The sequence below is a fragment of the Salmo salar genome, chromosome 11 (assembly GCF_965601325.2).
Source record: "Salmo salar chromosome 11, fSalSal1, whole genome shotgun sequence".
NCBI classification, from domain to species: domain Eukaryota; kingdom Metazoa; phylum Chordata; class Actinopteri; order Salmoniformes; family Salmonidae; genus Salmo; species Salmo salar.
The window spans coordinates 104,898,496-104,924,973 of NC_138301.1; the positions used below are offsets into that span (position 1 = coordinate 104,898,496).

Here is a 26,478-nt window from a genome sequence, read left to right on the forward strand (position 1 = left end):
TCCTATGGTTAATTGTCCATTCCTGCATGCCTTTTTATATTACTTAAACCCTGATATAGCATGTTTGTAGATACATAAGTATACTAACACTTATTAGCCTATTCATAATGTGCATATTTTACATTTGACAGCACAATATAGCCAAAGCTACGTGGAGGCAAAGCGCACGGGCATACAATTTTCAGCATAAGTGTCAGGTCCACACTTTCTTGGTTCTGTCCCGTTTCTGCACGTAGACCCTTGCCATGGAAGTAGTTGGTTGTGAAACGTGGGCGATGTACAAGGCTCATCAGACTGTTGAAGAAGCAGGATTTGCACAGAACTTATATCGGGAGTTAAATGACTACAATATTGCCACGGCAACAAATTCAAACGTAGGCCTTTTAGAAAATGGTGCGCGTTTGTCCCTACTCGGTGACGTCAGCGCTAACCGTCGACGATTAAATGTGCAGGTGAAAACGGGAATAAACACATGACCAAACGAGCGAGGAGGAGGGTGAACGAAATTATCTGCCAATCATAATTTCTAAATGGTGGGATGAGGATCTATTTACGCCTACGGATAAATAGCGTGCTATCGCACTTGACAGACCAGAGCTGCATCGTCAGGAGGTACATTGTGACTTAATGTACAGTATTTCCTCATCTTTCTTCCCCGCTGGATGATCCATGTTGGAGCCTGGAGCTACTGTAGATAACAGCAATACATTAGCAATAAAGCAACGTACGGTGAATTAACGGACACCCGAGAAACTACACATGAAACGGGTTTTTGCCATGTCCCGCGGTCGTCGTGTGACAAGAACCGCAGGACAGGATCGAATCAAGCCGTTGGGGCAATGCTAGGAGCTGTGTTAATAACCTGGCAAGAGGAATACTTAATACCCGAAGACGTTTGCTTTCGAAGAATCGAATTCAGACATGGGGCTTGAGTTGTTATGCGGGGCGGTCCGGACACTGGACCCCCTGATCATGGGAGTCTCGGATAGATCCCGATGCTCACGGTCAAATCGTAGCTTGTGAGGAACGAAAGAATGCCTGCGGTGACCGTGACCGGAGAAGCGCCCTTACTGAACGGGGGCAGAAGAGAAGAGGTAGTAGAGCATTGGCTAGGTTGTTTGGGGTGTGGGGGTGGGGGGTAAGTGCGCGCGTGCGTAATTGTTGTTTTGGCTGCTACTGAATGGCCTAGGCTACTATATACAGGCTAATAAAATGACAATGTTAATACCCATATAGAATGTGCGCTTGCAAGGATATTATCCATATATTTAGATCTGCACTGCATGGTGAGCTCAAGCTAATAGGCAACTCAACCTCCGTTTTCACTCTTCTGTAACCAGAGGAGCTCACTCAGTTATCCACTCACTAACCAACATGTTGAGCACAAACATAACTCTGCGTCTCTGGTGCGTCCGAGTTTGATCAGAGGAACGCTGGTCTTTACAATAGGCTACGAGAGACCAGTCACGTATTTTTTTAGTGCGTGTATACTACAAGGTTACTAGAAGTCACCTCTCACTAATGGACGGACGCAACTGCATTGCAGTCGAACTGGAGGTGAACGATTTAGCTCCCCCTCATCTATTTGCCTGGGCTGAGATATGAATGCCACATACAATTACTGACACGATAACAACATTAATTATTAAATAATTCCTCATGATTAGGAGACATCTTCTTTTGGGATTACTTATTAGAATGAACTGTACAGCATCAGGGTACATTATAGTCTAAGATCACTGTTCTGTCTGAGTAGTAGCCTAAACGTCCAAGGACTCTTATGTTAGAGTCCTCAGTTGCTGAGCTGTAACCTCAGCTCTTATGTTACAGAGAGATCAATAAAAAGAAGAGAGACAGATTGGCCAAGCACCAGAGAGCACTATTGAGTTTTTATGTTTGTGTTATACTGACACAACCATATCTACCGTTAAGTCGGCCTATTTCCGTAAGTTACATGTCATAATGGCCTATTTTCCCATGAGCGTGGTTGGTATGTGCACATAATGATATCTGTGTGTCCTGTCAGGCAAAATCAGCACACCTCTGTGTGTTAATGTTTATTTCTGAGGTTGCTTTTAGACGTGGGCGGCCTCTGTGTTCCCTTGAATGTTGTGGGGTTTGAGAGAAGTAAGACAGATGTGCAGGCAGAACTGTAAGCCTGCCATCTCTACTTTCTCTCATCCTCTGAGTTTGCCGTTCATCTCAAAGTGAAGGTAAGACAGTGGAAGACAGGCTCCAAAACACATAAAAACAAAGAAGGGAGGGAGATCTGTAGTATCATTACAGTTTGGACACTGGTTGAAGAAAACCTGCTTTGTGTCTTGTCTTCTGTTGTGTTTGCAGCCATCAATGGTCAGATTTCTTCCACGTACTTTGAGAATAATTGTACTCTTATGTAGTAAGGACTTGCATACTACAGGCTGACCTACTTGAATTTATACACACACAAACTCACATTATGTTTCCGCCTGCCTCTGTGAGAGGCATTCCCGATAAAACTGTCTCCCAGACCGGTAGTTCTTAGGCTTGATAAATAATTAACACTGGTTGAGTAAGACTGAAATGCTCTTTATATTCCTACTTAAACATACTATCCATCTCTCTCTGTCTGTTGTTGCATCAGAATATGTTACATTTAGTTGGATTTGTTTCTATAACAAAAATACACTCCTTTACTCTGTCTCCCTTCTTTATTCATCTTCCCTGTACCATTATTCATTTAGGCAAACTTGCTCTGATAGTTGAAATATGTTGTCCTTGTCCTTATGACAGTAAGAAGGAGCACAAACAAATGTTCTACTGTGTGTGAAACTGAAGCAGTTTTTTCCATTCTTCTTTCAGCAACAGATTTACACCCAAAGTAGTTTTACAGTGCTAATGTCAATACGGAGTGGGAAGAAAAGCGATCAAGTGGGAGGGAAAAAGCACAGTGGAAGAAACATGATGCTCCTAGTGAACTACCCATACCTCTCTTTCTCTTCATCTCTTCCTCTCTAATGGCCTTTTAGTGGGGGATGAGTACAGAGTTAGCCCATCATCATTAATATAGACACACACACAAATGTAATAAATGAGCAATTGAGGCACTTGGCTCTAGGTTTATGGTGAACTTAAATGGTCTCCCTTTTGACTCAGCGTGCTCCCTTGTCCTTGTGATGCAGGCACAATTAAATCCCGGCACCTCTGCCAACAGGAACACACCTCCTCACAGCTACCGTTTGGACAGCAGCCTGCCTTTTAGCAAAACAAACCTTCCCTGCAAGGTCACTGTCATGGCTGTGAGAGGCCCATTTGACTACATCAAAAGTGAAGCAGATAGATACTCTGATCTCAGGGCTCGTATCCACAAAGCATCTCAGAATAGAAGTGCTGATCTAGTATCTGTCCATATAATCTTATTCATTATGAGACTCTTTGTGGATATGGGCCCACCTCTTATCTATCTCTTTTTTTTGTTTTCCTTTTGGTTCGTTTTCTATGCTCTGTGTGGCCAAGAGTGACCCTGTCCATGTGCATCTCCCTATGGGAAGCAGGGATGGCCACAGTACCACTAACTTCCACTGGCAACAGAGAGCTGAATGCACTCTCTTTCTCTCTTGATGAGGTCTAAAAGCATCAACCTCTTCCAATGCCCACTAAAACCAAGTGTTTAAAATGGACTTCATGGTTTGGGTTTCACTCTGCCAGGAAATGTGTTCATGCCTCCAGAGACTGGAATGTTCCATCTCTGGAAGAGAAGGGGAGCAAGAGAGGAGACAACATTGATGTTTATTAATGTTGTTTTGACATTAAGGCCATGGTGTGATTGATGCCCAATTGTCTGTATTCTTATGGAATACACTTAATATATGTTCTGTTTTTTCTGTTTCTGTTTCTTGCAGAAAAATCCAGTTTTAACACCCTTTCCTTTCCTTGTCTTTCTGCCTCCTGTTGTATGTCCTTCAACCCTGTTCCTCTCCTTTTTATCACCCCTCATCCGTTCCATTACGCGTGATGTTTTATTATCGTTAAAACCCCATCCCCACAACTTAAATAATCATTTATCCAATGTCCTGTCCACCCTCACATCACTCCCTTTACCCAAATTTCAACCTGTGCTCCTGATCCCATCACGCAAACTCTGCTACCTTACTCCCATTTATATAATCTAACAGAATTTCTACTTGTATTTGTGCCTGATCCTCCATCCCCCTCCATCATCTGCTTTACCTTGTCTCTTATCCCTTCCCCCCTGTAGCAGCGTCCCTGTAAACAGTCCCTTCCTGGGTCCCTATGCCGAGAGTCCCACTGGAAGTGCCTGCTCCTCACGCTTCTGATGTTCGGCTGTTTCGCCACGCTGGGATGGTGCTCTTTTTACCGCGTCACTGTCATGGCTGCCGATGAACACGGCCTCTACTACGGCGGCCGCGCCCGCCTCTACCATGACAGCCCCTGCTCCAACGGCTACGTCTACATCCCGGTGGCCTTCCTGATCATGCTGTATCTGGTCTACCTGGTGGAGTGCTGGCACTGCTTCTCTAAAACATCCTCTCTGGCCCGGGTGAGGATCAGCAAGGTGTACAACAGGGTCCAGAGGCTGCAGCAGGCCATGCCCTGTATCTGGTGGAAGGCCATCAGCTATCACTATGTGAGAAGGACACGGCAGGTGACTCGATACCGCAATGGTGATGCTTACACCACCACACAGGTGTACCATGAGCGGGTCAACACACACACAGCCAGCTCTGAATTTGACTATACCCGGCATGGTGTAAAGGACGTATCCAAGGAGCTACTTGGCCTTCTGGAGCACCCGGCTGTACGCCTTCGTTTCACCAAGTGTTTCAGCTTTGCCAGTGCCCATGCCGAGGCTGCCTACCTCACCCAGCGTGCACGCTTCTTCGCAGAGAACGAGGGTCTGGATGACTACATGGAGGCACGGGAGGGCATGCATCTGAAGAACGTGGACTTCCGTGAGCACATGCTAGCCTTTCCTGACCCTGCGTGGCCACCCTGGTTCTCTCGTCGGCGCATGTATTGGCTGATCTCAGCCCTGATGTTGTCCTGGCCACTACGTGTGGTGTCAGAGTACCGTACTGCGTATGTCCACTATCATGTGGAGAAGCTGTTTGGTGAGAACGAGGAAGTCAATGACAATGACAGCACTGAGATGGGCAACTACCGCTCAGGCCAGGAGAATGGGCAACGCGGTGGCCCCAGATTACGTGTCATATCGAGGGTCAACACGGTAGACATCACTGAACTGGAGTGGCACATTCGCTGCAACCAGCAGATGGTGCCCAGTTACTCCGAGGCCTTGCTGATGGATCTGAACACCAACAACACAACATCTTCGCCCTCTGCGTTTACCGGGGCAACGCGTGTCCCTATGAGGCGGAACTCTAGCTACGTCCTCCAGAGCTGCCCCCGCTGTCGCAGGTCCACCAGCAGCTCCTCGCTCCCCTCGCGAGTCAGGGGGAATGTGGCGATGGGGGCGGGCTCTTTGACATATGGGACAGTGGGAAGGATGGGAGGAGGAAGGCTAGCCCTCAGCCGCAGTGGATTCTCTCTTGGCCGTTTGCACACGGTGCGGCAGGCCTGCCTGTTTCACTCCCGGAGCCTTGGTGCGGGGATGGGGAGTAGAGTGGATGAAGGTGGTGGGTTTCTGGGACTGGGCCTCCGCCGGGCTAATGAAGAGAGCAGAGGGGTCCTGGAGGGAGAAGGATTTGAAGAGGATGAGAATAGTCTGCAGCTAGAGGAGGATAGAGAGCAGGAACTAGAGAGAGTGAGGGCTGAGATCATGCAGGGTGTGGCCTGTGTGACAGAGAGACCACCAGCTTATCAGGAAGCTCTCCACTTGCCTGTGTTGATCGTCCATGGTGAGGAGAGCTGCCATGGAGGGGAGGACCTTGACGCAGGATAGTCACTATGATTGGCTAGGGTGATGGAGAGTAGATAAGCAAATCTGCTCAGGATGATGCAAGAAATGAATGAGAGGAGGGCAGAGGAGAGGAAAATAGGGAAGGAAGAAAAATAAGTGGCGCTATGGAAAGGATTGGAAAGAAGAGAGGGGGAAGGAAGGAGGAAGAAAACATGCAAAAATCCTAGTTTCCAGACCTTTGACAAAGGACTACTGCAAAATGTGTAGGGAAACCAAACTATTGTGTCACGGTAGATTAAATTACAATTATGTAGTTTATCTTGCTTAAGAGTGTGTAATATGTGTATCCCATTGTCCACAATGAACAACAATCGCTTTGTATCATTGTTCATCAATGTATGAAATGTATGTTCATGAATGTATGGATGTTTCAATGAGCTGCTGAGTTAGCGCTTAACATCAGGAGTAGTAGTAGTCCACCAAGCTATTAGATTAATTCAAGGGGCACTGTATATTGTGTAAACTTACATAACTCCTGGGTGGAAGTGGAGCAGAACTCTCATGCCAATGAAATAAAAAAAACTATTACCATTACACAAAGAGACTATAGTAATCCGATTTTATATTACTTTTAGATGTAAAACAAATAATACATTTGATCAAGGCACTGAAGTGATGCGGCTTATGTCACCTACTCACCTTCCTCTTGAGATAATGCAGATCCAAGCGGCCAACAATATTGTCCACGATATGACATCACAGATATAGTGAATAATGTTTTAAGAGTTAAGTGCACATATGGGTATGTTTGAGCAGAGATGCAGTAGTTGCTAAAAATCTAGCTACTTTGTGAGAAACTTCATGATTTTATAAAAATGCAGAACGGTATACATTAACACAAAGGATTGTTTGTGTATGACCCACAAGGCCTTAAAAAGGCATGTCCTTGTTGCTCAGCCTTGTGACTCCCTGTCAGCCAAAAACACGCATTTGCCCCCTCACAGACAACAGGAATGTGGAGAAAGACACTCACTTTTTAAACCTAACATGGATATGGGGAACAGGAGATGGAATATGATAAGATACAGTTATGGAGAGAGCAATTGTCCCATTTTATGTTTGTAAGATAAATCCCTTTATTCATCCAAAATGCCTCTTAGCAATTTGGCCTTAACTATGATTCTAAAGGGGTTCTCCTCATGTCTCAGTTCTGCCCACTGTTGTAGTTATACATCATGGTCAAGTATGGATATGATGCAGTAGAGTACATATCCACACTCCCCCCACCCCTCACTCAGCTGATGCCATTAGGATGGGATCGATGCTCGGAAGCCTTGGGCTCAAAGCCAAAACGGGTTATTAGGAATTAGAGCAAAATTCATAACACAATATTTATTTCAAGAAATGTATTATCTGCCTTTATGTAGATAATCAAACAACATGCAGACAGCACATAGTTGACATAACACACAGCATATTTAGCTCAAACACAACTTCCCAGAATTACAGAAAGACACGCCCATACAAAGACTGACAGCCAGGCGAAATAGCATGTCAGGACATCCACTTCTATACATCAGCATATTCACATGTCATAGTAGGTGCACATTATTAAGCACAAATAGACCATCTTAATAACAGTAAAAGGATCCATGGATGTGAATGTGGACCTACTTTTCAAATAATGGCCATGTTAACATTCATAAGTACTGTATGAAGGTATTGACATGGTGACTTGTCCCACCACACTTTAAAACCACTCCTTATCGTGAAAAGACTCCTGTATGTTCCCATTCTGTTGTATCTAATGTGTTACCAATACAAATTCAAATTGTTGAGTGTCAAGTACAGTAATTGTTTGAAATTGTATTAGGCCTGTAACTGTTAGGTCACGTTGTTGTTACCAGTGTTCTTGTAACTACATATTGTAACCAGATTCATAAAATCATTTTGTAAAGAATTAGAAGTGTTGGTTTTGGTTCTCAGTACATCCATGCATGACTGTCTGCATGCAAGCAAAGTCTCACTCTCCCTGCAACCCTAAGCTGGTTTTAAAGGAGGGCTAAGCACCTGTCACATTTCATATGACAAATGAGAATCTGCACATCAACTGCATGGGAATCTACCAGTAATTGTTAAGTAGAGGTCAAAAACAACAACATTTGAGTGAAGAAGAGAGAAGAAACTGCTGCAGCACATTCCATTTGCAGATGTGAAACGTTTCTCACTGTGGTAAGTGGCCCTTCCAAGAAATGTCTGTAGACATACACTATTAGGAGTTTATATAAATCAGAGCAAAATGTTTAAACACTTACAGCAAAATGTTGTACTATGCAGTTATGCAAGAACGTTGGTAACCACAATGTAATTATAATCCAATAACTGCAGGTAGTTACACTGAAATATTATATATTGTCACATACAATGTATTATCCACAAATTACTTGTTGGCTTCCCTTATACTGTTTTACATCTATGTCTCCATATGTCATTTTGTTGTTCAGAAAGTGGCTGAGTGGTGAAAATGTGTTGCCTGTTGTTGATAGCACTGCAGGTGAGAGATAAACTCCATGGTAAGCTACGTGCAGTTGTCTCAGGGGCCGATGATCTCAGGGGCCGATGAATCAGACTGATGCTGCCACCATGAACATTTCAGTCTTTATTAACATTTACAGAAGGGTGTCTAATATCTTATCAAGTGGTTTTAAGATAGTGTTGATTCACTAGGGTACACCTCAGTGCAAATCCATGTCAGATGGTTTATGCTGTGCTTGGTGTTAATGCCAGACTAGTGTGTGTTTTGTGCCCCATTTTTCCTGTAATATTTCACTTTTCACCAGTCCATAAAATGTCTCAGGAGCAGGTGGATTCTGTTGTGAGGAATATGGAGATCCTATTGGTGGAGGCAGCGCGGCTTAGGACCCAATGCAAGGCGCAGAGCACCCAGCTGGCCCTGGTGAGGTCACCTCAGCTGAGGGAAGAGGGCCAGGGCCTGCAGATAAAAGCAGCACAGCTAGACATATCCAACATACGCAGGCAGCTGGAGCAGCTCCTGGACACCAAGCCCCATTGAAGCAAAAGAAAGACAAGCTCGCAAACTCAGCAAGCAATTGTATAAGATGGAGAGAAAGAGAGTGCTTGAAGAAAAGGGCAGAGAGGAGAGGGATGGATGGATGGTGAAAGGAGGCACAGAATGATGAAGTGGTTGGTACTGAAGACTGTGTAGTTAATGCCATTTATAAAGGTTGTGATGGATTTAATTCTTCAATTGCAAACTTTTTTCACATAAAATGTAAAATTGTAACTCATTCAATACTAGAAAATAACTAGTAATGATCTGTACTTAATTAATAATAATCAAATAAAGATTATGACAATTATTGTTTTAAATGTGTGTATATATATATATATATATATACATACATACATACATACATACATACATACAGTGGGGGGGAAGTATTTGATCCCCTGCTGATTTTGTACGTTTGCCCACTTACAAAGAAATGATCAGTCTATAATTTTAATGGTAGGTTTATCTGAACAGTGAGAGACAGAATAACAACAAAAAAATCCAGGAAAACGCATGTAAAAAATGTTATAAAATGATTTGCATTCTAATGAGGGAAATAAGTATTTGACCCCTCTGCAAAACATGACTTAGTACTTGGTGACAAAACCCTTGTTGGCAATCACAGAGATCAGACATTTCTTGTAGTTGGCCACCAGGTTTGCACACATCTCAGGAGGGATTTTGTCCCACTCCTCTTTGCAGATCTTCTCCAAGTCATTAAGGTTTCGAGGCTGACATTTGGCAACTCGAACCTTCAGCTCCCTCCACAGATTTTTTATGGGATTAAGGTCTGGAGACTGGCTAGGCCACTCCAGGACCTTAATGTGCTTCTTCTTGAGCCATTCCTTTGTTGCCTTGGCCGTGTGTTTTGGGTCATTGTCATGCTGGAATACCCATCCACGACCCATTTTCAATGCCCTGGCTGAGGGAAGGATGTTCTCACCCAAGATTTGACGTTACATGGCCCCGTCCATCGTCCCTTTGATGCGGTGAAGTTGTCCTGTCCCCTTAGCAGAAAAACACCCCCAAAGCATAATGTTTCCACCTCCATGTTTGACGGTGGAGATGGTGTTCTTGGGGTCATAGGCAGCATTCCTCCTTCTCGTCCAAACATGGCGAGTTGAGTTGATGCCAAAGAGCTCCATTTTGGTCTCATCTGACCCCAACACTTTCACCCAGTTGTCCTCTGAATCATTCAGATGTTCATTGGCAAACTTCGGACGGGCCTGTATATGTGCTTTCTTGAGCAGGGGGACCTTGCGGGCGCTGCAGGATTTCAGTCCTTCACGGCGTAGTGTGTTACCAATTGTTTTCTTGGTGACTATGGTCCCAGCTGCCTTGAGATCATTGACAAGATCCTCCCGTGTAATTCTGGGCTGATTCCTCACCGTTCTCATGATCATTGCAACCCCACGAGGTGAGATCTTGCATGGAGCCCCAGGCCCGAGGGAGATGAACAGTTATTTTGTGTTTCTTCCATTTGCGAATAATTGCACCAAATGTTGTCACCTTCTCACCAAGCTGCTTGGCGATGGTCTTGTAGCCCATTCCAGCCTTGTGTAGGTCTACAATCTTGTCCCTGACATCCTTGGAGAGCTCTTTGGTCTTGGCCATGGTGGAGAGTTTGGAATCTGATTGATTGATTGCTTCTGTGGACAGATGTCTTTTTTACAGGTAACAAGCTGCGGTTAGGACCACTCCCTTTAAGAGTGTGCTCCTAATCTCAGCTCGTTACCTGTATAAAAGACACCTGGGAGCCAGAAATCTTTCTGATTGAGAGGGGGTCAAATACTTATTTCCCTCATTAAAATGCAAATCAATTTATAACATTTTTGACATGCATTTTTCTGGATATTTTTGTTGTTATTCTGTCTCTCACTGTTCAAATAAACCTACCATTAAAATTATAGACTGATCCTTTCTTTATCAGTGGGCAAACGTACAAAATCAGCAGGGGATCAAATACTTTTTTCCCCCCACTGTATATATATATGTGTAGAAGATACACTTCACAGGAAATGTTTTGTCTTTCACAGATGTACATATCAGTACAGTATAAATTAAACAGGTCATCCTATATATCAGGAAGGGACTGAATTGTGTAACTAATTGATTTAAGTATACAAAAATGGAAGAGGTTACTTCCAAAGTTAATTGTACTTCCCACTATTCCATAGTGAAAACACGGAGTTAGGTTGCCCCATTGATGACCAAAACATCCTGTTTTACAAGCCCCTGTTATTTGATCTTGGGCCAATAATAGGTTCTTGCATGCAGGGAACTGGATCCAAAGACACATAATGGCACCCATCGGGCTATAGGTTAGGTCAGTGGGGTCAGACAGGTCGGTGGAAGAAGGGTTCTGTTTCAGACGTGCTCCATTCTGACCCTGACCCCTGATGTTCCTGGACAAACACCACCGCCACGCTCAGCACCCAGAAGAAGTTCACCCACACAGACTTCTGGGAAAGACAACGAAATAGAGGACAGATGAAGAATACAATATATGGCTTTAAATAAAAATGTCAATACAAGGGACATAAAAAAAGTATCTGTGGTCTAATAAGGCAACAGCGTTTTGATGTGTCTTATCATGATATGGATAGTGTCAGGGCAGACCTCTGCATTATACACGCCTGTGTAGAACTGATTCCCATCGTAGAGACTGACCCAGGTTTTATGGTCTGCATCACGACTGAAATTAAAGAAGTCCTCCAGATGTAAAAGAACAGCATAAAATATTTCACATTTCATATACAGTATGAGGGACAAGAGGGCACTGAGCACAGAGGTGATATGGGAGAAGACAGAAAAACAAGGCAGCCATCTCACCTGGTTATGGAGGGCACGCTTTGAAGGGCAGACAGAAAGAGACGGTCCCTGACACCGCCAGTAAGAACAATATCTTCACACGCACGCCCAGAGTAACATTCAGCCACAGTCTTTCCCTGGGGGTGCAGGATAGGAGCTAGGTAAAGAAATACAGTCCAAATCAACAACAAACAAATCATTTCTGTTGATGCCACACTATTTGGGCATGGAAATCGATATTATTTACACAATTGCTGGGCCATACAGTTGAACCTCTCACCTCTTGACCTTCTCTTCCACACAGCTGGTGTAGAACCAGTAGATGGCCACAGATACAGAGATGGCTTACACAAAGTAGCAGAGGGAGGGATGGCTGGGGCTCTCCAGAACCAGGCCAAATGTGTTGTACTCAACAGTCCCATAAAGAATGCACTGGCCTGTTAAGTGGCCCTGAATGACATACACATTTTACAGATGCATTCAGTAAAACGATATAGTTTATTCTACAGTATGCAATTGAAATAATCGTATGCATGTTCCACAACCTAAAACTACACAGTCTGTCACACACGGGCCTCACTGTCTCCTGGCCTGGATAGGGAGCCTAATTCAACTTCAATGAAATGCTTTAGAAATTCCATTCTTTAATTCATGTGCACAAATGAATAGTTATATTCTTTTAGGACATTAGATGATTATCTTATGGTGCCACTGGGCCATGTGACAACAGGAAGATCTATGAATGTAGAACACATTTTTCTCAACACATTTAATTTCAAACAGGCATTGTCATCTGTACTGTCAATGGTGCATTTAGGTGAAGTCAACTAAGACATCAAAATAATGTATTCCCTGAATTAAAAAGTCACATGATGATCTCTACTGATTTAATTGATATTCTCATTATTTGCTCCTATGGTTAGTCCCCATGTTTTGGGTTGTGTTATAAACTCTGAGAAAAAAAAATCTGGAAAATACAACATAACACTGAGAAAAGTTATTGAAAATCTGATAAAATCTTACTAAACTATTGGATGTAGCACCCAAAAGTTTAACCCATTGTTGAGAGGGTGATAAAAACATATTCAGTAGTCTCAATACCCAGCAGCTGTCCACTAGTAGCCATGTGTCCATTTGAAAGTGTAGTACTGTTGCAGCGGACAATAGCCTTATCAGACTATAGTTGCAGTCGGAAGTTTACATACACCTTAGCCAAATACATTTAAACTCAGTTTTTGATAATTCCTGACATTTAATCCGAGTACAAATTCCCTGTCTTAGGTCAGTTAGGATCACCACTTTATTTTAAGAATGTGAAATGTCAGAATAATAGTACAGAGAATGATTTAGTCCAGCTTTTATTTCTTTCATCACATTCCCAGTGGGTCAGAAGCTTACATACACTCAATTAGTATTTGGTAGCATTGCCTTTAAATTCTTTAACTTGGGTCAAACATTTCAGGTAGCCTTCCACAAGCTTCCCACAATAAGTTGGGTGAATTTTGGCCCATTCCTCCTGACAGCCCTGGTGTAACTGAGTCAGGTTTGTAGGCCTCCTTGCTCGCACACGCTTTTTCAGTTCTGCCCACAAATGTTCTATAGGATTGAGGTCAGGGCTTTGTGCTAGCCACTCCAATACCTTGACGTTGTTGTCCTTAAGCCATTTTGCCACAACTTTGAAAGTATGCTTGGGGTCATTGTCCATTTGGAGGACCCATTTGCGACCAAGCCTTAACTTCCTGACTGATATCTTGAGATGTTGCTTCAATATATCCACATAAGTTTCCTTCCTCATCAGCCATCTATTTTGTGAAGTGCACCAGTCCCTCCTACAGCAAAGCACCCCGACAACATGCTTCACGGTTGGGATGGTGTTCTTCGGCTTGCAAGCCTCCCCATTTTTCCTCCAACATAATGATGGTCATTATGGCCAAACAGTTCTATTTTTGTTTCATCAGACCAGAGGACATTTCTCCAAAAAGTATGATCTTTGTCCCCATGTGCAGTTGCAAACCGTAGTCTGGCTTTTTATGGCGTTTTTTGAGCAGTGGCTTCTTCCTTGCTGAGCAGCCTTTCAGGTTATGTCAATATAGGACTCGTTTTACTGTGGATATATACTGCTCAAAAAAATAAAGGGAACACTTAAACAACACATCCTAGATCTGAATGAAAGAAATAATCTTATTAAATACTTTTTTCTTTACATAGTTGAATGTGCTGACAACAAAATCACACAAAAATAATCAATGGAAATCCAATTTATCAACCCATGGAGGTCTGGATTTGGAGTCACACTCAAAATTAAAGTGGAAAACCACACTACAGGCTGATCCAACTTTGATGTAATGTCCTTAAAACAAGTCAAAATGAGGCTCAGTAGTGTGTGTGGCCTCCACGTGCCTGTATGACCTCCCTACAACGCCTGGGCATGCTCCTGATGAGGTGGCGGATGGTCTCCTGAGGGATCTCCTCCCAGACCTGGACTAAAGCATCCGCCAACTCCTGGACAGTCTGTGGTGCAACGTGGCGTTGGTGGATGGAGCGAGACATGATGTCCCAGATGTGCTCAATTGGATTCAGGTCTGGGGAACGGGCGGGCCAGCCCATAGCATCAATGCCTTCCTCTTGCAGGAACTGCTGACACACTCCAGCCACATGAGGTCTAGCATTGTCTTGCATTAGGAGGAACCCAGGGCCAACCGCACCAGCATACGGTCTCACAAGGGGTCTGAGGATCTCATCTCGGTACCTAATGGCAGTCAGGCTACCTCTGGCGAGCACATGGAGGGCTGTGTGGCCCCCCAAAGAAATGCCACCCCACACCATGACTGACCCACCGCCAAACCGGTCATGCTGGAGGATGTTGCAGGCAGCAGAACGTTCTCCACGGCGTCTCCAGACTCTGTCACATGCTCAGTGTGAACCTGCCTTCATCTGTGAAGAGCACAGGGCGCCAGTGGCGAATTTGCCAATCTTGGTGTTCTCTGGCAAATGCCAAACGTCCTGCACGGTGTTGGGCTGTAAGCACAACCCCCACCTGTGGACGTCGGGCCCTCATACCACCCTCATGGAGTCTGTTTCTGACCGTTTGAGCAGACACATGCACATTTGTGGCCTGCTGGAGGTCATTTTGCAGGGCTCTGGCAGTGCTTCTCCTGCTCCTCCTTGCACAAAGGCGGAGGTAGCGGTCCTGCTGCTGGGTTGTTGCCCTCCTACGGCCTCCTCCACGTCTCCTGATGTACTGGCCTGTCTCCTGGTAGCGCCTCCATGCTCTGGACACTACGCTGACAGACACAGCAAACCTTCTTGCCACAGCTCGCATTGATGTGCCATCCTGGATGAGCTGCACTACCTGAGCCACTTGTGTGGGTTGTAGACTCCGTCTCATGCTACCACTAGAGTGAAAGCACCGCCAGCATTCAAAAGTGACCAAAACATCAGCCAGGAAGCATAGGAACTGAGAAGTGGTCTGTGGTCCCTACCTGCAGAACCACTCCTTTATTGGTGGTGTCTTGCTAATTGCCTATAATTTCCACCTGTTGTCTATTCCATTTACACAACAGCATGTGAAATTTATTGTCAATCAGTGTTGCTCCCTAAGTGGACAGTTTGATTTCACAGAAGTGTGATTGACTTGGAGTTACATTGTGTTGTTTAAGTGTTCCCTTTATTTTTTTGAGCAGTGTAGATACTTTTGTACCTGTTTCCTCCAGCATCTTCACAAGGTCCTTTGCTGTTGTTCTGGAATTGATTTGCACTTTTCGCACCAAAGTGTGTTCATCTCTAGAAGACAGAACGCATCTCCTTCCTGAGCGGTATGATGGCTGCGTGGTCTCATGGTGTTTATACTTGGGTACTATTGTGTGTACAGATGAACGTGGTACCTTCAGGCGTTTGGAAATTGCTCCTAAGGATGAACCAGACTTGTGGAGGTCTTCAATTTTTTTTCTGGGGTCTTGGCTGATTTCTTTTGATTTTCCCATGATGTCAATCAAAGATGCGCTGAGTTTGAAGGTAGGCTTTGAAATACATCCACAGGTACACCTCCAATTGACTCAAATGATGTCAATTAGCCTATCAGGAGCTTCTAATGCCATGACATAATTTTCTGGAATTTTCCAAGCTGTTTAAAGGCACAGTCAACTTAGTGTATGTAAACTTCTGACCCACTGGAATTGTGATACAGTGAATTATAAGTGAAATAATCTGTCTGTAAACAATTGTTGGAAAAGTTACTTGTGTCATTCACGAAGTAGATGTCCTAACCGACTTTCCAAAACTATAGTTTGTTAACAAGAAATTTGTGGAGTGGTTAAAAAAAACAGTTTTAATGACTCTAACCTAAGTGCATGTAAACTTCCGACTTCAACTGTATGAATGTGGAAATGTTTCCAATTTTTTATATTGTTCAATGTTATAACGGGATAAAAAAAATGATGCTATCAAGTTGGTTCATTAGTGTTCTCAAATTTAGAATGTCCCATATGCAGTTGAAAGATCCGACATGTCAATCATGAATGCGTTCATACCTGGGTGATTGTCAGTGAGACAGCAAACGTTATTCATTTACATTTTACATTTACGTCATTTAGCAGACGCTCTTATCCAGAGCGACTTATGAAACAGCCTGCGTAAAGTACGAGCTACAAAACGAGCAGCCTCGGCAACGCCATCATGAACCTCTGCAAACCCATCCTATGATACCCATCGAGGACACCTATAATTGGTTGATTGTAAGATTGGAATGGAATACTTAAATTGGGCCTCTATGTGAGACAAAATAAATGGCCACATAATGGCGCTGTGTAACCTGAAGCCATATAACCAGAGCCCTGAATAGGTCTGTATAACCATCCACACAAACCAGTAGGTCTGTGCACTACTCCATTACACTGATGATGGCACAGGCAACCTTATTTCAATCACTTGATTTCAATCACATGATTGAGATTATGACAGTGGTGTAAAAAGTACCCTATTGTCATACTTGAGTAAAAGTAAACATACCTTAATAGAAAATGACTCAATTAGAAGGTAAAGTCACCTAGTAAAATTCTACTTGAATAAAAGTCTAAAAGTATTTTATTTTAAATATACTTAACTATTAAAAGTAAAAGTATAAATCCTTTCAAATTCCTTATATTAAGCAAACCAGACTGCACAATGTTCTTGTTTTTTGTTGTTGCCAAGGGCACACCAACACTCAGACATAATTTACAAACTTAGCATTTTAGTTTAGTGAGTCCACCAGATCAGAGGCCGTAGGGATGACCGGGGATGTTCCCTTGATAAGTGTGTGAATTGGACCATTTTCCTGTTCTGCTAAGCATTCAACATATAAGGAGTACTTTTGGGTGTCATGGAAAATGTTTTGAAGAAAAATTACATTCTTTTCTTTTGGAATGTAATGAAGTAAAAGTAAAAAGTTGTCAAAGATATAAATTGTAAAGTAAAGTACAGATACCCCCAAAAACTACCTAAGTAGTACTTTAAAGTATTTTTACTAAAGTACTTTACACCACTGGGTTTTTATTATTCCTAGACCCAGCTCTCCAACATGTACATAAACAAATCTAATCTTCTCAGTTATCAGCATAGTTTCCCTCTAACCCTAATCGAGTTTAGAATTCCATACACAGAAATGCAAAGCCAACTTTTTGGATCTTGTATTGTTCTCCTCTGAGACTGAAAACTGTGTGTCTGTGTGTGCATAGACGCTTCATTTTATTTCCACTCTTACTGACAGTTGTGGCTGCTTCACGTGATGTATTGTTGTCTCTACCTTCTTGCCCTTTGTGCTGTTGTCTGTGCCCAATAATGTTTGTACCATGTTTTGTGCTGCTACCATGTTGTGCTGCTGCCATGTTGTGTTGCTACCATGTTGTCATATTGTGTTTATACCATGCTGTGTTGCTATGTTGTTGTCTTAGGTCTCTCTTTATGTAGTGTTGCGTTGTCTCTCTTGTCGTGATGTGTGTTTTGTCCTATATTTTTATTTTATTTTTTAATCCCCGTAGGAGGCCTTTTGGTAGGCCGTCACTGTAAATAAGAATTTGTTCTTAACCGACTTGCCTAGTTAAATAAAGGTTAAATAAAAATAAAGAAATACAAATGTCAGTAGTGGTCCTTGTGATTAAAGGAGTGTAAAGAAGAAGTGTTCCTAAGTGATAACAGAACATTTAACAGCAGATGTTTTTTTGGCTGATTTGCTAAACGGAGTTACTGTTTAACTACCGTTTTAAGCAATTCCTTTTAATCCCAATAATGTTTTCATCAAATAAAATTGTATAAATACACCTTGACTTGACATACAAATGTTCTGGTTTACACAATGTAGCCTGAACCTGAGAGACCTGGAGGTGGATGTCTCAGAAATGTAATATCCTCTGTGCAGCACAATAATGAAAGGAACAAATAACAGGAGATCAATAGTTATGAAATGGGCAGATGGGAAATGTCTGGCTTAAAGCCAGATAAATGTGTGTCTGACTGTAATATCAAACCAATAATTCACCAGGTTGAGCAATCTGCTTGAATCAGATAAGTAAACGTTTTATGAAATGTTTGATTCAGTGGGGTTTTGCTGTTGTTTGTGAATTTGTGCATTCTATCGCAGTCCTGTCAAGCTGGATAAGTGCAGGTTAAGCTGACTGAAAAAAAGATTTTAGCTTAACAGAGAACCATCTTACTTAATCCAAAGCCTTTAACATTGCTCTTGATTTGATCACAGTGTACTTCCATTAAATGTAATTACTGATCTGACCAATCATCATAGTCCTTTGATGAAGGACTTTGATCATAGGATCAGAACATCAATCATACTTCCATTGTTCTCTACTGTGTTCATTAATCGCAACTCTTGTGTAGAAGATTGTAGGCCAGGCCCACCCCTCTCTTAGACCTTTTCAGGAAAACATGTTGATCTTCCATCCTACAGCGTGTGTTTTTCAGGGAGGGCCTAAGGACACAAAGTGCTCAGCTCCGCTGTGTTTACATGATACCGGACACCCCTCAGCCTCTGCCCTCCAGAGGGAGGGACATGAGCTTATAGAGGGACTGTATTTTGTTTCGTGTTTTCCTGTATTGTATGTGTATTGTATGTGTATTGTATGTATGTATTGTTATTTTACTGCTGCTCTTTAATTATTTGTTTCTTTTTTTTTAACTTATAGATTTTTTACTTAACACATTTTTTTCTTAAAACTGCATTGTTGGTTAAGGGCTTGTAAATCAGCATTTCATTGTAAGATCTACATCTGTTGTATTCAGCGCATGAGACAAATACAATTAGATTTTTTTTAAATAGGCCGTTAATCTAGACTGTGGCCTGGCGGATATTTTAGATGCATTAAAGCAAGTATGGTGACCTGGCTCCTGTGTGGCACAGCAGTCTAAAGCACTACATCTCAGTGCTAGAGGCGTCACTACAGACCCTGGTTCGATCCTGGGCTGTATCACAACCGGCCGTGATCAGGAGTCCCAGCGTCGTCCAGGTTAGGGGAGGGTTTGAAAGGGTAAGGCCGTCATTGTAAAATAAGAATTTGTTCTTAAATGACTTGCATCGTTAAATAAAACCCCTATATATACTGTATGTGGCCCCTTTTCAACACATTCCACCCTCGTACCGTTCCACCACTAGTAACTGTATTTTATGCAAAATCTTCAGTCACAAAGCACTTTTTGAAAGGTGTTTACATACTTAATGATAGTTCTTGATCAGCCCACCTCTAACCTCCAACTAGTATACAACATTAGTACTGTTATAGGGTCAGGAATATACAGGGGTTTATAACACAGTTGGCATTGATCCAAAGGGACCAAAAGGTTCCTGAACAGCTTCTACCCCAAAGCCATAAGACTGCTGAACATGTCATTAAATGGCTACCCGGACTTTCTGCTTTTCACCCCATACCTACATGTACATAGTACTTTGATCAATCACCTAACCAAACCTCCATGTACATATGACCTCAATCAATCACCGCAACTACCTCATACCCCAGTACACTGACTTGGTACCGGTGCTCCTTGTATATAGCCTGTATATAGCCTCGTTATTGTTATGATCCAAGACCGATCTGTTAGTGATCATCATGTCTGAGCTTGTTTTGATTTTAATCAAGAATGCCCCATGGCTATACTCTACCATATTGCAAATGGAAATAGGTCAAAAGCTCCATACTACCTCTGCCTACAACAGTTTCACTGCATTATCAGAGGATATATTCTGCTGAATAGTGACGTCTGTAATCTTGGGCTGTAACAAGACATTACTCTTATCACTGCAGAGTCTGTGAGGAGATTACAAGATGAGAATGTGTCTTGTAGATTGGACAGAACTGTGTCAACATAGAAAGATATGCAGAAACTTGATCATTAACAATATAATTTACATACATTGGCCTATAATTAATTCAAGTGGTGTTTTCTTCATCTCTTCTTTGTCTTAAAATGATGTTGTAATCAAGATTGTTTTTAAAATGATTCTAGTCATTGCATTGATTGGTGGATGCGAATCAATACCGAAGAAATATTCCCTGAATTATCTTGAGAATAACACAAACAAGTCCAAGGAGTCTGGAGTCCAAAAAAACAAAGAGGGGTTATGAACACAGGAGATTTTTGCAGCAATTTAGGAAATACATTTTCTAGGTCAAAGGTTGTGGGCTATTTGATCAGATATGTTAGACTTTTGGTACAATATATCCAATTGGTAATATCTACTTTGGAACACAATCTTATCTTTTCTAGAAACTATAATTTCTGTATTTTTCAGATGTTCTAGCAGGATGGATGGAAATCATAACTGGACAATATCACAGAAATAGGATGAGTTTTATTATAGAGGTCACACTGCCTATAATATTTTTCCCTATTTGTAAGTCCTACCCTCTGTTTTTCTAGACTAAAGCACAGATATATCTATTTCCGGTTAGTTGTTTGTGACATTTCTTGCCAACTCATGAAACATGAGAGGGATGCATGTCTAGCAGATGGCACCGTTTAAGGTGGACTTTCTTTATCAAACGCAAACATTTCAATTCCCAAACCATGAAATGCAAGTCGACTTTAACTCTCAATAGAGTACACTTGCAAAGTTAACGAATTTGTGTTAACTTGATCAAACTCATCATAATTGATCAATCTGCAAGTTGTGATGTTGGCCCTTCCTTAAAATTGGGCGGCTACTGACGCCTACAGTACTATATAAAGAGCGCATTACTGCGGCCGTGGTTAAACAATTTTTCTCAGCAATAAGGTTAACCTGAAGGCGAATTGAAAACTACTTACACGACCAGTTATCTTCACCAGGTAAGAACGGATTGGTTATTACGTTCATGCAGGTGACTATCTGAAATTGCGGATGTAATCATTGGTTTGTTCAGTGACTGAACATCAGTCCCTATTTCAACTGTTTGTACCCCACTAAATCACTAAAAGTGTCGTTACATTGAACTAATCTAGTGACAATTTAGAAAATATTTTATTGTATTACCCTTTCTGTTTTCGGTGTGCTTTAGCCCTTAGTCTGGTGCCTTCACTAGAATAAGACTGGACCAATCCTCTAACGCACACGAGATTAGGCATACAAACCTGCCATAGGCTACAATGTATACAATAATGTTGTCTACTGTAAAGATCAAACCAACGAACCATTTAATGAAGATATTACTTACATTCGTTATCTAATGAAATTGTTGGATAGGTGGCAATTGCTTTAACATTTAGCCCCCATATGCTCAATCCAAGCGATGTGAATGTAAACTCCTTTCGCCGCACTGGCTCAGAGTCCAGATATATTAGCCTATTTCTGTCAAATATATATAACATATTGTAATTTACATATTTTCCCGCATGGTCTTTGTTTAAAATTGAAGGGTGATGCAATGCTTAGTCAACTTGCAATTGTATTAGACCATCGTATGCGCATGTGCGTGACAGCTGTGTTCGAGAACGTCAAACACGTGATGTATCATGGGTAAATTATGACTGACTGATATACAAATAATGTGGAGTAGTTGTTTAGGATGAAAGGTGATTTGTAGAGCAGTCAGTCTCAATTTACCTTTAAAGTAGTTGGCAGTGTCGAGCGCGGCCAAAGACACTACTTACTCAGCAACACTCATCTTTCTTTTTTATAAAGAACATCTAAATTGAACCAACGTCACAATGAGTAAGGACACGGAGGTAGACATGAAGGATGTGGAGCTCAATCTGGACCAGGAGAAGCAGCCGATGACGGGCGGGGCAGAGAACGGTGATGCTGGTTCTCCCACCTGCACGGAGAACGGCAGCGTTAAAGTGAAAATCCCCGAGGAGACGGAGACTAAATTTACCGGTTTATCCAAAGAGGAACTCCTCAGAGTCGCTGGAACACCAGGGTAAGAAATATTAAGATGTATGCAATAGACTAGCTTATTAAAAAATAGTTAATGGTTGTTCGCAATGTAAACATTTAGGGTATAATATTGCATTACTAAATATTTCCCTTCATCACCTAAAGGTGGGTCCGGACAAGATGGGCCCTTCTGATTCTGTTCTGGCTGGGCTGGCTCGGGATGCTGGCTGGAGCTGTGGCCATCATTGTTCAAGCACCTCGCTGCAAAGACATTCCTGCCATGAACTGGTGGAATTATGGACCTCTGTACCAAATTGGAAATGTGCAAGCTTTCAGCGAGTCCCAGAATCTAAAGGGTAAGAGCCCCTGAAAGGGGTGAGGATGACTAAGATTAGTGATGAAACCAGTATACGTTTCACCTTGTGAAACTCACTAGTAGGTCACAGACAGTTCATATAAAGTAGTGTGAATACAGTGAACCACATAGTTACCCCACCCAATTGCAACTTGTAGCCTATGGCTGGGTTTCCAAAGGCAGCCCAAGTCTACAATTTTGCCCAATTATTGGCGAAGATCAGAATTGGGCTGCCTGTGTAAATGGCTTGAGAGTCAAGTTCTGGGGACACTGAAATTGGGTTTAGGGTGGTAGTGTGTTGAAGGGTCAGACCAGTGTTTATTCATTTGAGCAACAGAGCACGTGACGAGACATGAGATTTTAAAATCGTCTGCTTTAACTTCCAAGTGTGTGCCCATAGTATTCTCAGAATTGAGGTCACATTTATTTTATGTGAACACGTTTACTATTTCCTTGACTCCGCTCCAAGGGATTGTAGGGGGGGGGGGCTCTTTAAGCATCCTTTTGAACCATCAGAATCCTCCCTCCTACACCCTAAGCTGACTGGTTTGGCATGTTTCTTGTTTGGGGGGGTATTAAGGTGTCTGCGTGCTTCAGTTCGGCGGGTCGAAGTCGAACAAGTGTGCTCTCCTACTACCGTAAAAGACATTCGCTTTAAAAACGAGAAGTGCCAATCGTTCCATTTGTTCTATTTGAGATGCCGTAGCCAGTATACAGTTCCTCAACATAGTCAGAATTAATCTAATATATCTCAAGAAATCTGTCATTAATTTTGACATTTTTGCAGAGGAGAGCTTAGTTGTGCAATTTTACATATAACCAAGAAGTTTGTTGCAGTATTTCTCAATGGAGAAAATGTGCATGAAAACGAGTTCTCTCATTGAATGACTATAGACTTTATTGAAGAATCCCTACAGTTGCCCAATCATGGGTGTAGACTTGGGCTCCCAAACTTAGGCTGACCTTGAGGAAATAATGTGTGCCCGAACAGCCAAAAAAAAACCTTAATGATGTCCAAATCATCATAATATATACACAAACTTTTCTGAACTGTTTCGGCTGGGAAGCATGCGGACACCTTTAGTCATATTCCAAGAACTGGACTACATGATGGCTGTCTGAAACAACTTGTTTTTGTTTGTGTGAGCGCAGCTACAACGCCAGTGGGTGGTTACACACTGAGAAGGATTTCCAGGATAAAAGTTAATTTTTTTATCCATATGTTGTATCTTTAATGGAAAAACGGATGTATGGCCACTTTCAGTAAGCAGTTTTCTATTGTGTAACAGGTGTGGCGGACAAGATGAACCATCTGAGCCAGCTGAAGGTTAAAGGTCTGGTCATTGGGCCCATCCATGTTGCCCCCTTAGACAACCTTGTGAGCCTGAACTTTGAGGAGATCTCCTCTGACGCTGGCAATCTGGAACAGTTCAAAAGCCTCATTACAGCTGCACACAAGAAGAGTGAGTATAGCCCCTTTTTTATTTTCTCTTCATTTGATGTCCTTTCAATTGTAGTCTCTTGAAACTACTCATTGGTTCGGCAGTGGTCTGTGGTTCAGATGGATTAACTCTCTCCCCTCTGACAGGCATCAATGTGGTCCTGGATCTGACTCCCTACTATCTGGGAAGCAGACCATGGTTCGCTAATGTTAGTGTCCCAAACGTTGCTGAGAGACTCAAGGTAATAATTTGTAGCGTCTCTTCTCATTGAACTCATTAAATCTACTACGTCAGTCCCAATTGAATGTATTTGAGTTCATCAATCTAATGTGTGAACTGTCTTTCCTCCCAGTCTGCCCTGGTGTTCTGGCTGAACCAAGGTGTGGATGGGATCCAGCTGTCTGGTGTAGAGCGTGTGGCCAGCGTAGTTCCGTCTCTTTGGGCTGACATTCGAGCCATTGTCCAGAATGGGACTGAGGGAAAGAGAAGGTGAGCATATGTCCACAATTGCATACATCACTCCCTTAGAACTCAACTGGGCATCTCAGTAAATTGTCATGCTTTAGAGCCACCTAGTGGTTTAATCATGGTATTGTTTCATCACTTTTTCATCCTCTACAAAATGGCTATTGGTTAACTTGTGGTGTAAGCTGCACTGACTGCTACTTAGAGCTGATACTGTATCTTGCTTCTATTACAATTGGTACATTAGACTTGTGTGTGTGTATATGTGTGTGTGTGTATATATATAGATATAGATAGATATCTATCTTTAATTCCTTTCCTAATGTTGTCTTTTTGCTCAGGATTCTGATTGGAGTGACTGAGAAGACCTCTGCAGTTGAAGTCTCTGAACTGCTTAACTCCACTGGGGTGGACCTACTCCTATCCGGGGCCCTCAGGTCTAAGAGCATGACCCCTACGGATCGTGCGCAGACTGTCCAGCAGCTGCTTTCCTCTCACAACCAGACCCAGCTGGCCTGGAACATTGGGGACAGGAAGGAGGGTCACCTGGCCACACTGGTGGGCCCAGACATGGTGAACTTCAACCAGATGCTCCTGCTCACACTGCCCGGAACCCCAGTGTTCAACTATGGGGATGAGATTGCCCTGGCTGATGCGGTGAGCAGGGGTTTTCCATAACTAATGTATCACAAAACAAATGACAGCTTTAGCCTTGGAGAGATTCACACTTTTTTTTAAATAAAAGCTTGTCTTGATTTGTATGGGTACTTAATGTATTGATTGTCTTTCTATAACAGGATACAAAGTCCCCTAAGATGCTGTGGGATTCACTCGAAGATGAGACAAATGGAACTGCTAAGGTAAATAGGATGCTAATGACCATATTAATTAAACTGTTAGAAAGGCAAAGCAGTTCAAATAATATTTAATTCCTGCCACTCTCAGGAGGAGAAAGAACAGAGGCTCTCCTGCCGTTCCTTCTTCAAGACTCTGAGTGAACTGCGTGGAAAAGAGCGTTCCCTGCAGCATGGGGACTATATTCCCCTCTTCAATTCCACCTCTGCCCTTGCTTACCTCCGCCAGTGGGACCAGAGTGGGCGCTATGTCGCTGCCTTCAACTGGGGCAGCGACGCAGTGACCCTTCAGCTGTCCCACCCTGACCTGCCTGCTTGGGCTGTGGTCCAGGTGAGCACAGACAAGGTCAACCTGGCCCCTGACAGTACTGTTGCACTCTCTAAGTTGGAGCTAGGCCCAGGCCAGGCTGTCCTGCTACAGTTCCCCTACATAGCCTAGAAAGAGGAGCGATCCAGCACCATCTGTGTGGGCACTGATAAAGTAGTTGTCACTTATTTTTTTTGTATTTACATTTTTTAGGGAATTCTGTTACTTTAAGAAAAGGGAAAAAGTCTGATAAAGAGTCACTGTCATTCAAATGGCCATTGCATTTTAGCATGCACTCATCAATATATTTTACTTGAACTCCTAGAATATAGAAACTGCTGTGAATTAGTCCTGTATTCTAGAATACTGTGTTGGTCAGACATACAAACACCTGTGTACGCATCGCAAGCACCAGTCAACACTTCTTCAACTATCGGACTATCTTGCTGTTACTGAAAATACATTCCAGACCATGAAATGCAATGCTTGAATTTATCATTTTAAAAATGTATTTTATTGGCTTTTTTTATTTTTTTTATTTTTTTAAGTTGTGTTTCTTTTTAGGTCATGGTTGGCCCCTTACTGAAATGTAATTGTTTTCAAAATGTTTCTCACATGTTTCAAGAATGATCAATTATCTGATGTTGATTGCTTTGGCAGCAGAAGGTGTAAAACACATCAAAGGTGGAGGGGCTTAAACTCTTTCCTCCTACTAAATTAAATTGGCATGATATAAAATGGGTGAAATAAACAACTGAATACAACCTTTACTAGTCTGTTTATTTAGGCTAGCATGTGCTTCCAATGGTGTGGGGAAATCTAAACCTGAGGTTAAACATTAAAGCTAGCCCCCTCCACTCTGCACTTGGAACATCTCTTATTGGTATCAGGTGTCGCTTACAGGGCTGTATTTAAACATGGTACATGCAGGGAGCTCTGTCTCTCCTGACTCTTGACACTACTTAAACATTT

General features: G+C 42.5%; 2 protein-coding genes and 1 non-coding gene across 4 annotated transcripts; 2 read left to right on the forward strand and 1 right to left on the reverse strand.

Annotated features, from left to right (window-relative positions):
* Positions 1-177: 177 nt before the first annotated feature.
* tmem151a (transmembrane protein 151A) lies at positions 178-7,820 on the forward strand. Of its 2 annotated transcripts, none has more exons than XM_082958222.1 (2): positions 178-1,094; positions 3,882-7,820. In XM_082958222.1, exon 2 carries the CDS (start codon positions 4,316-4,318, stop codon positions 5,900-5,902), a length of 1,587 nt encoding a protein of 528 aa, XP_082814348.1. In that variant the 5' UTR covers positions 178-1,094; positions 3,882-4,315; the 3' UTR covers positions 5,903-7,820. The 2 variants fall into 2 exon arrangements, with proteins under 2 accessions (XP_082814348.1, XP_013984630.1); XM_014129155.3 differs by having other exon boundaries at positions 4,238-7,820.
* A 1,945-nt stretch (positions 7,821-9,765) lies between these two features.
* On the reverse strand, positions 9,766-21,650 carry LOC106563503 (uncharacterized). Its single transcript, XR_014379453.1, has 4 exons — positions 21,422-21,650; positions 11,766-11,901; positions 11,553-11,628; positions 9,766-11,395 (listed from the first exon to the last, which is right to left on the reverse strand). It is a non-coding gene; the product is annotated as an uncharacterized LOC106563503 (transcript).
* On the forward strand, positions 20,717-26,270 carry LOC106563501 (amino acid transporter heavy chain SLC3A2). The gene is made up of 9 exons (XM_014129152.3): positions 20,717-21,056; positions 21,889-22,126; positions 22,249-22,439; positions 23,728-23,901; positions 24,027-24,121; positions 24,233-24,369; positions 24,687-25,002; positions 25,143-25,205; positions 25,291-26,270. The coding sequence occupies exons 2-9, from the start codon at positions 21,915-21,917 to the stop codon at positions 25,636-25,638; spliced, it is 1,536 nt and encodes a 511-aa protein (XP_013984627.1). The 5' UTR covers positions 20,717-21,056; positions 21,889-21,914; the 3' UTR covers positions 25,639-26,270.
* The last annotated feature ends 208 nt before the right edge of the window (positions 26,271-26,478 follow it).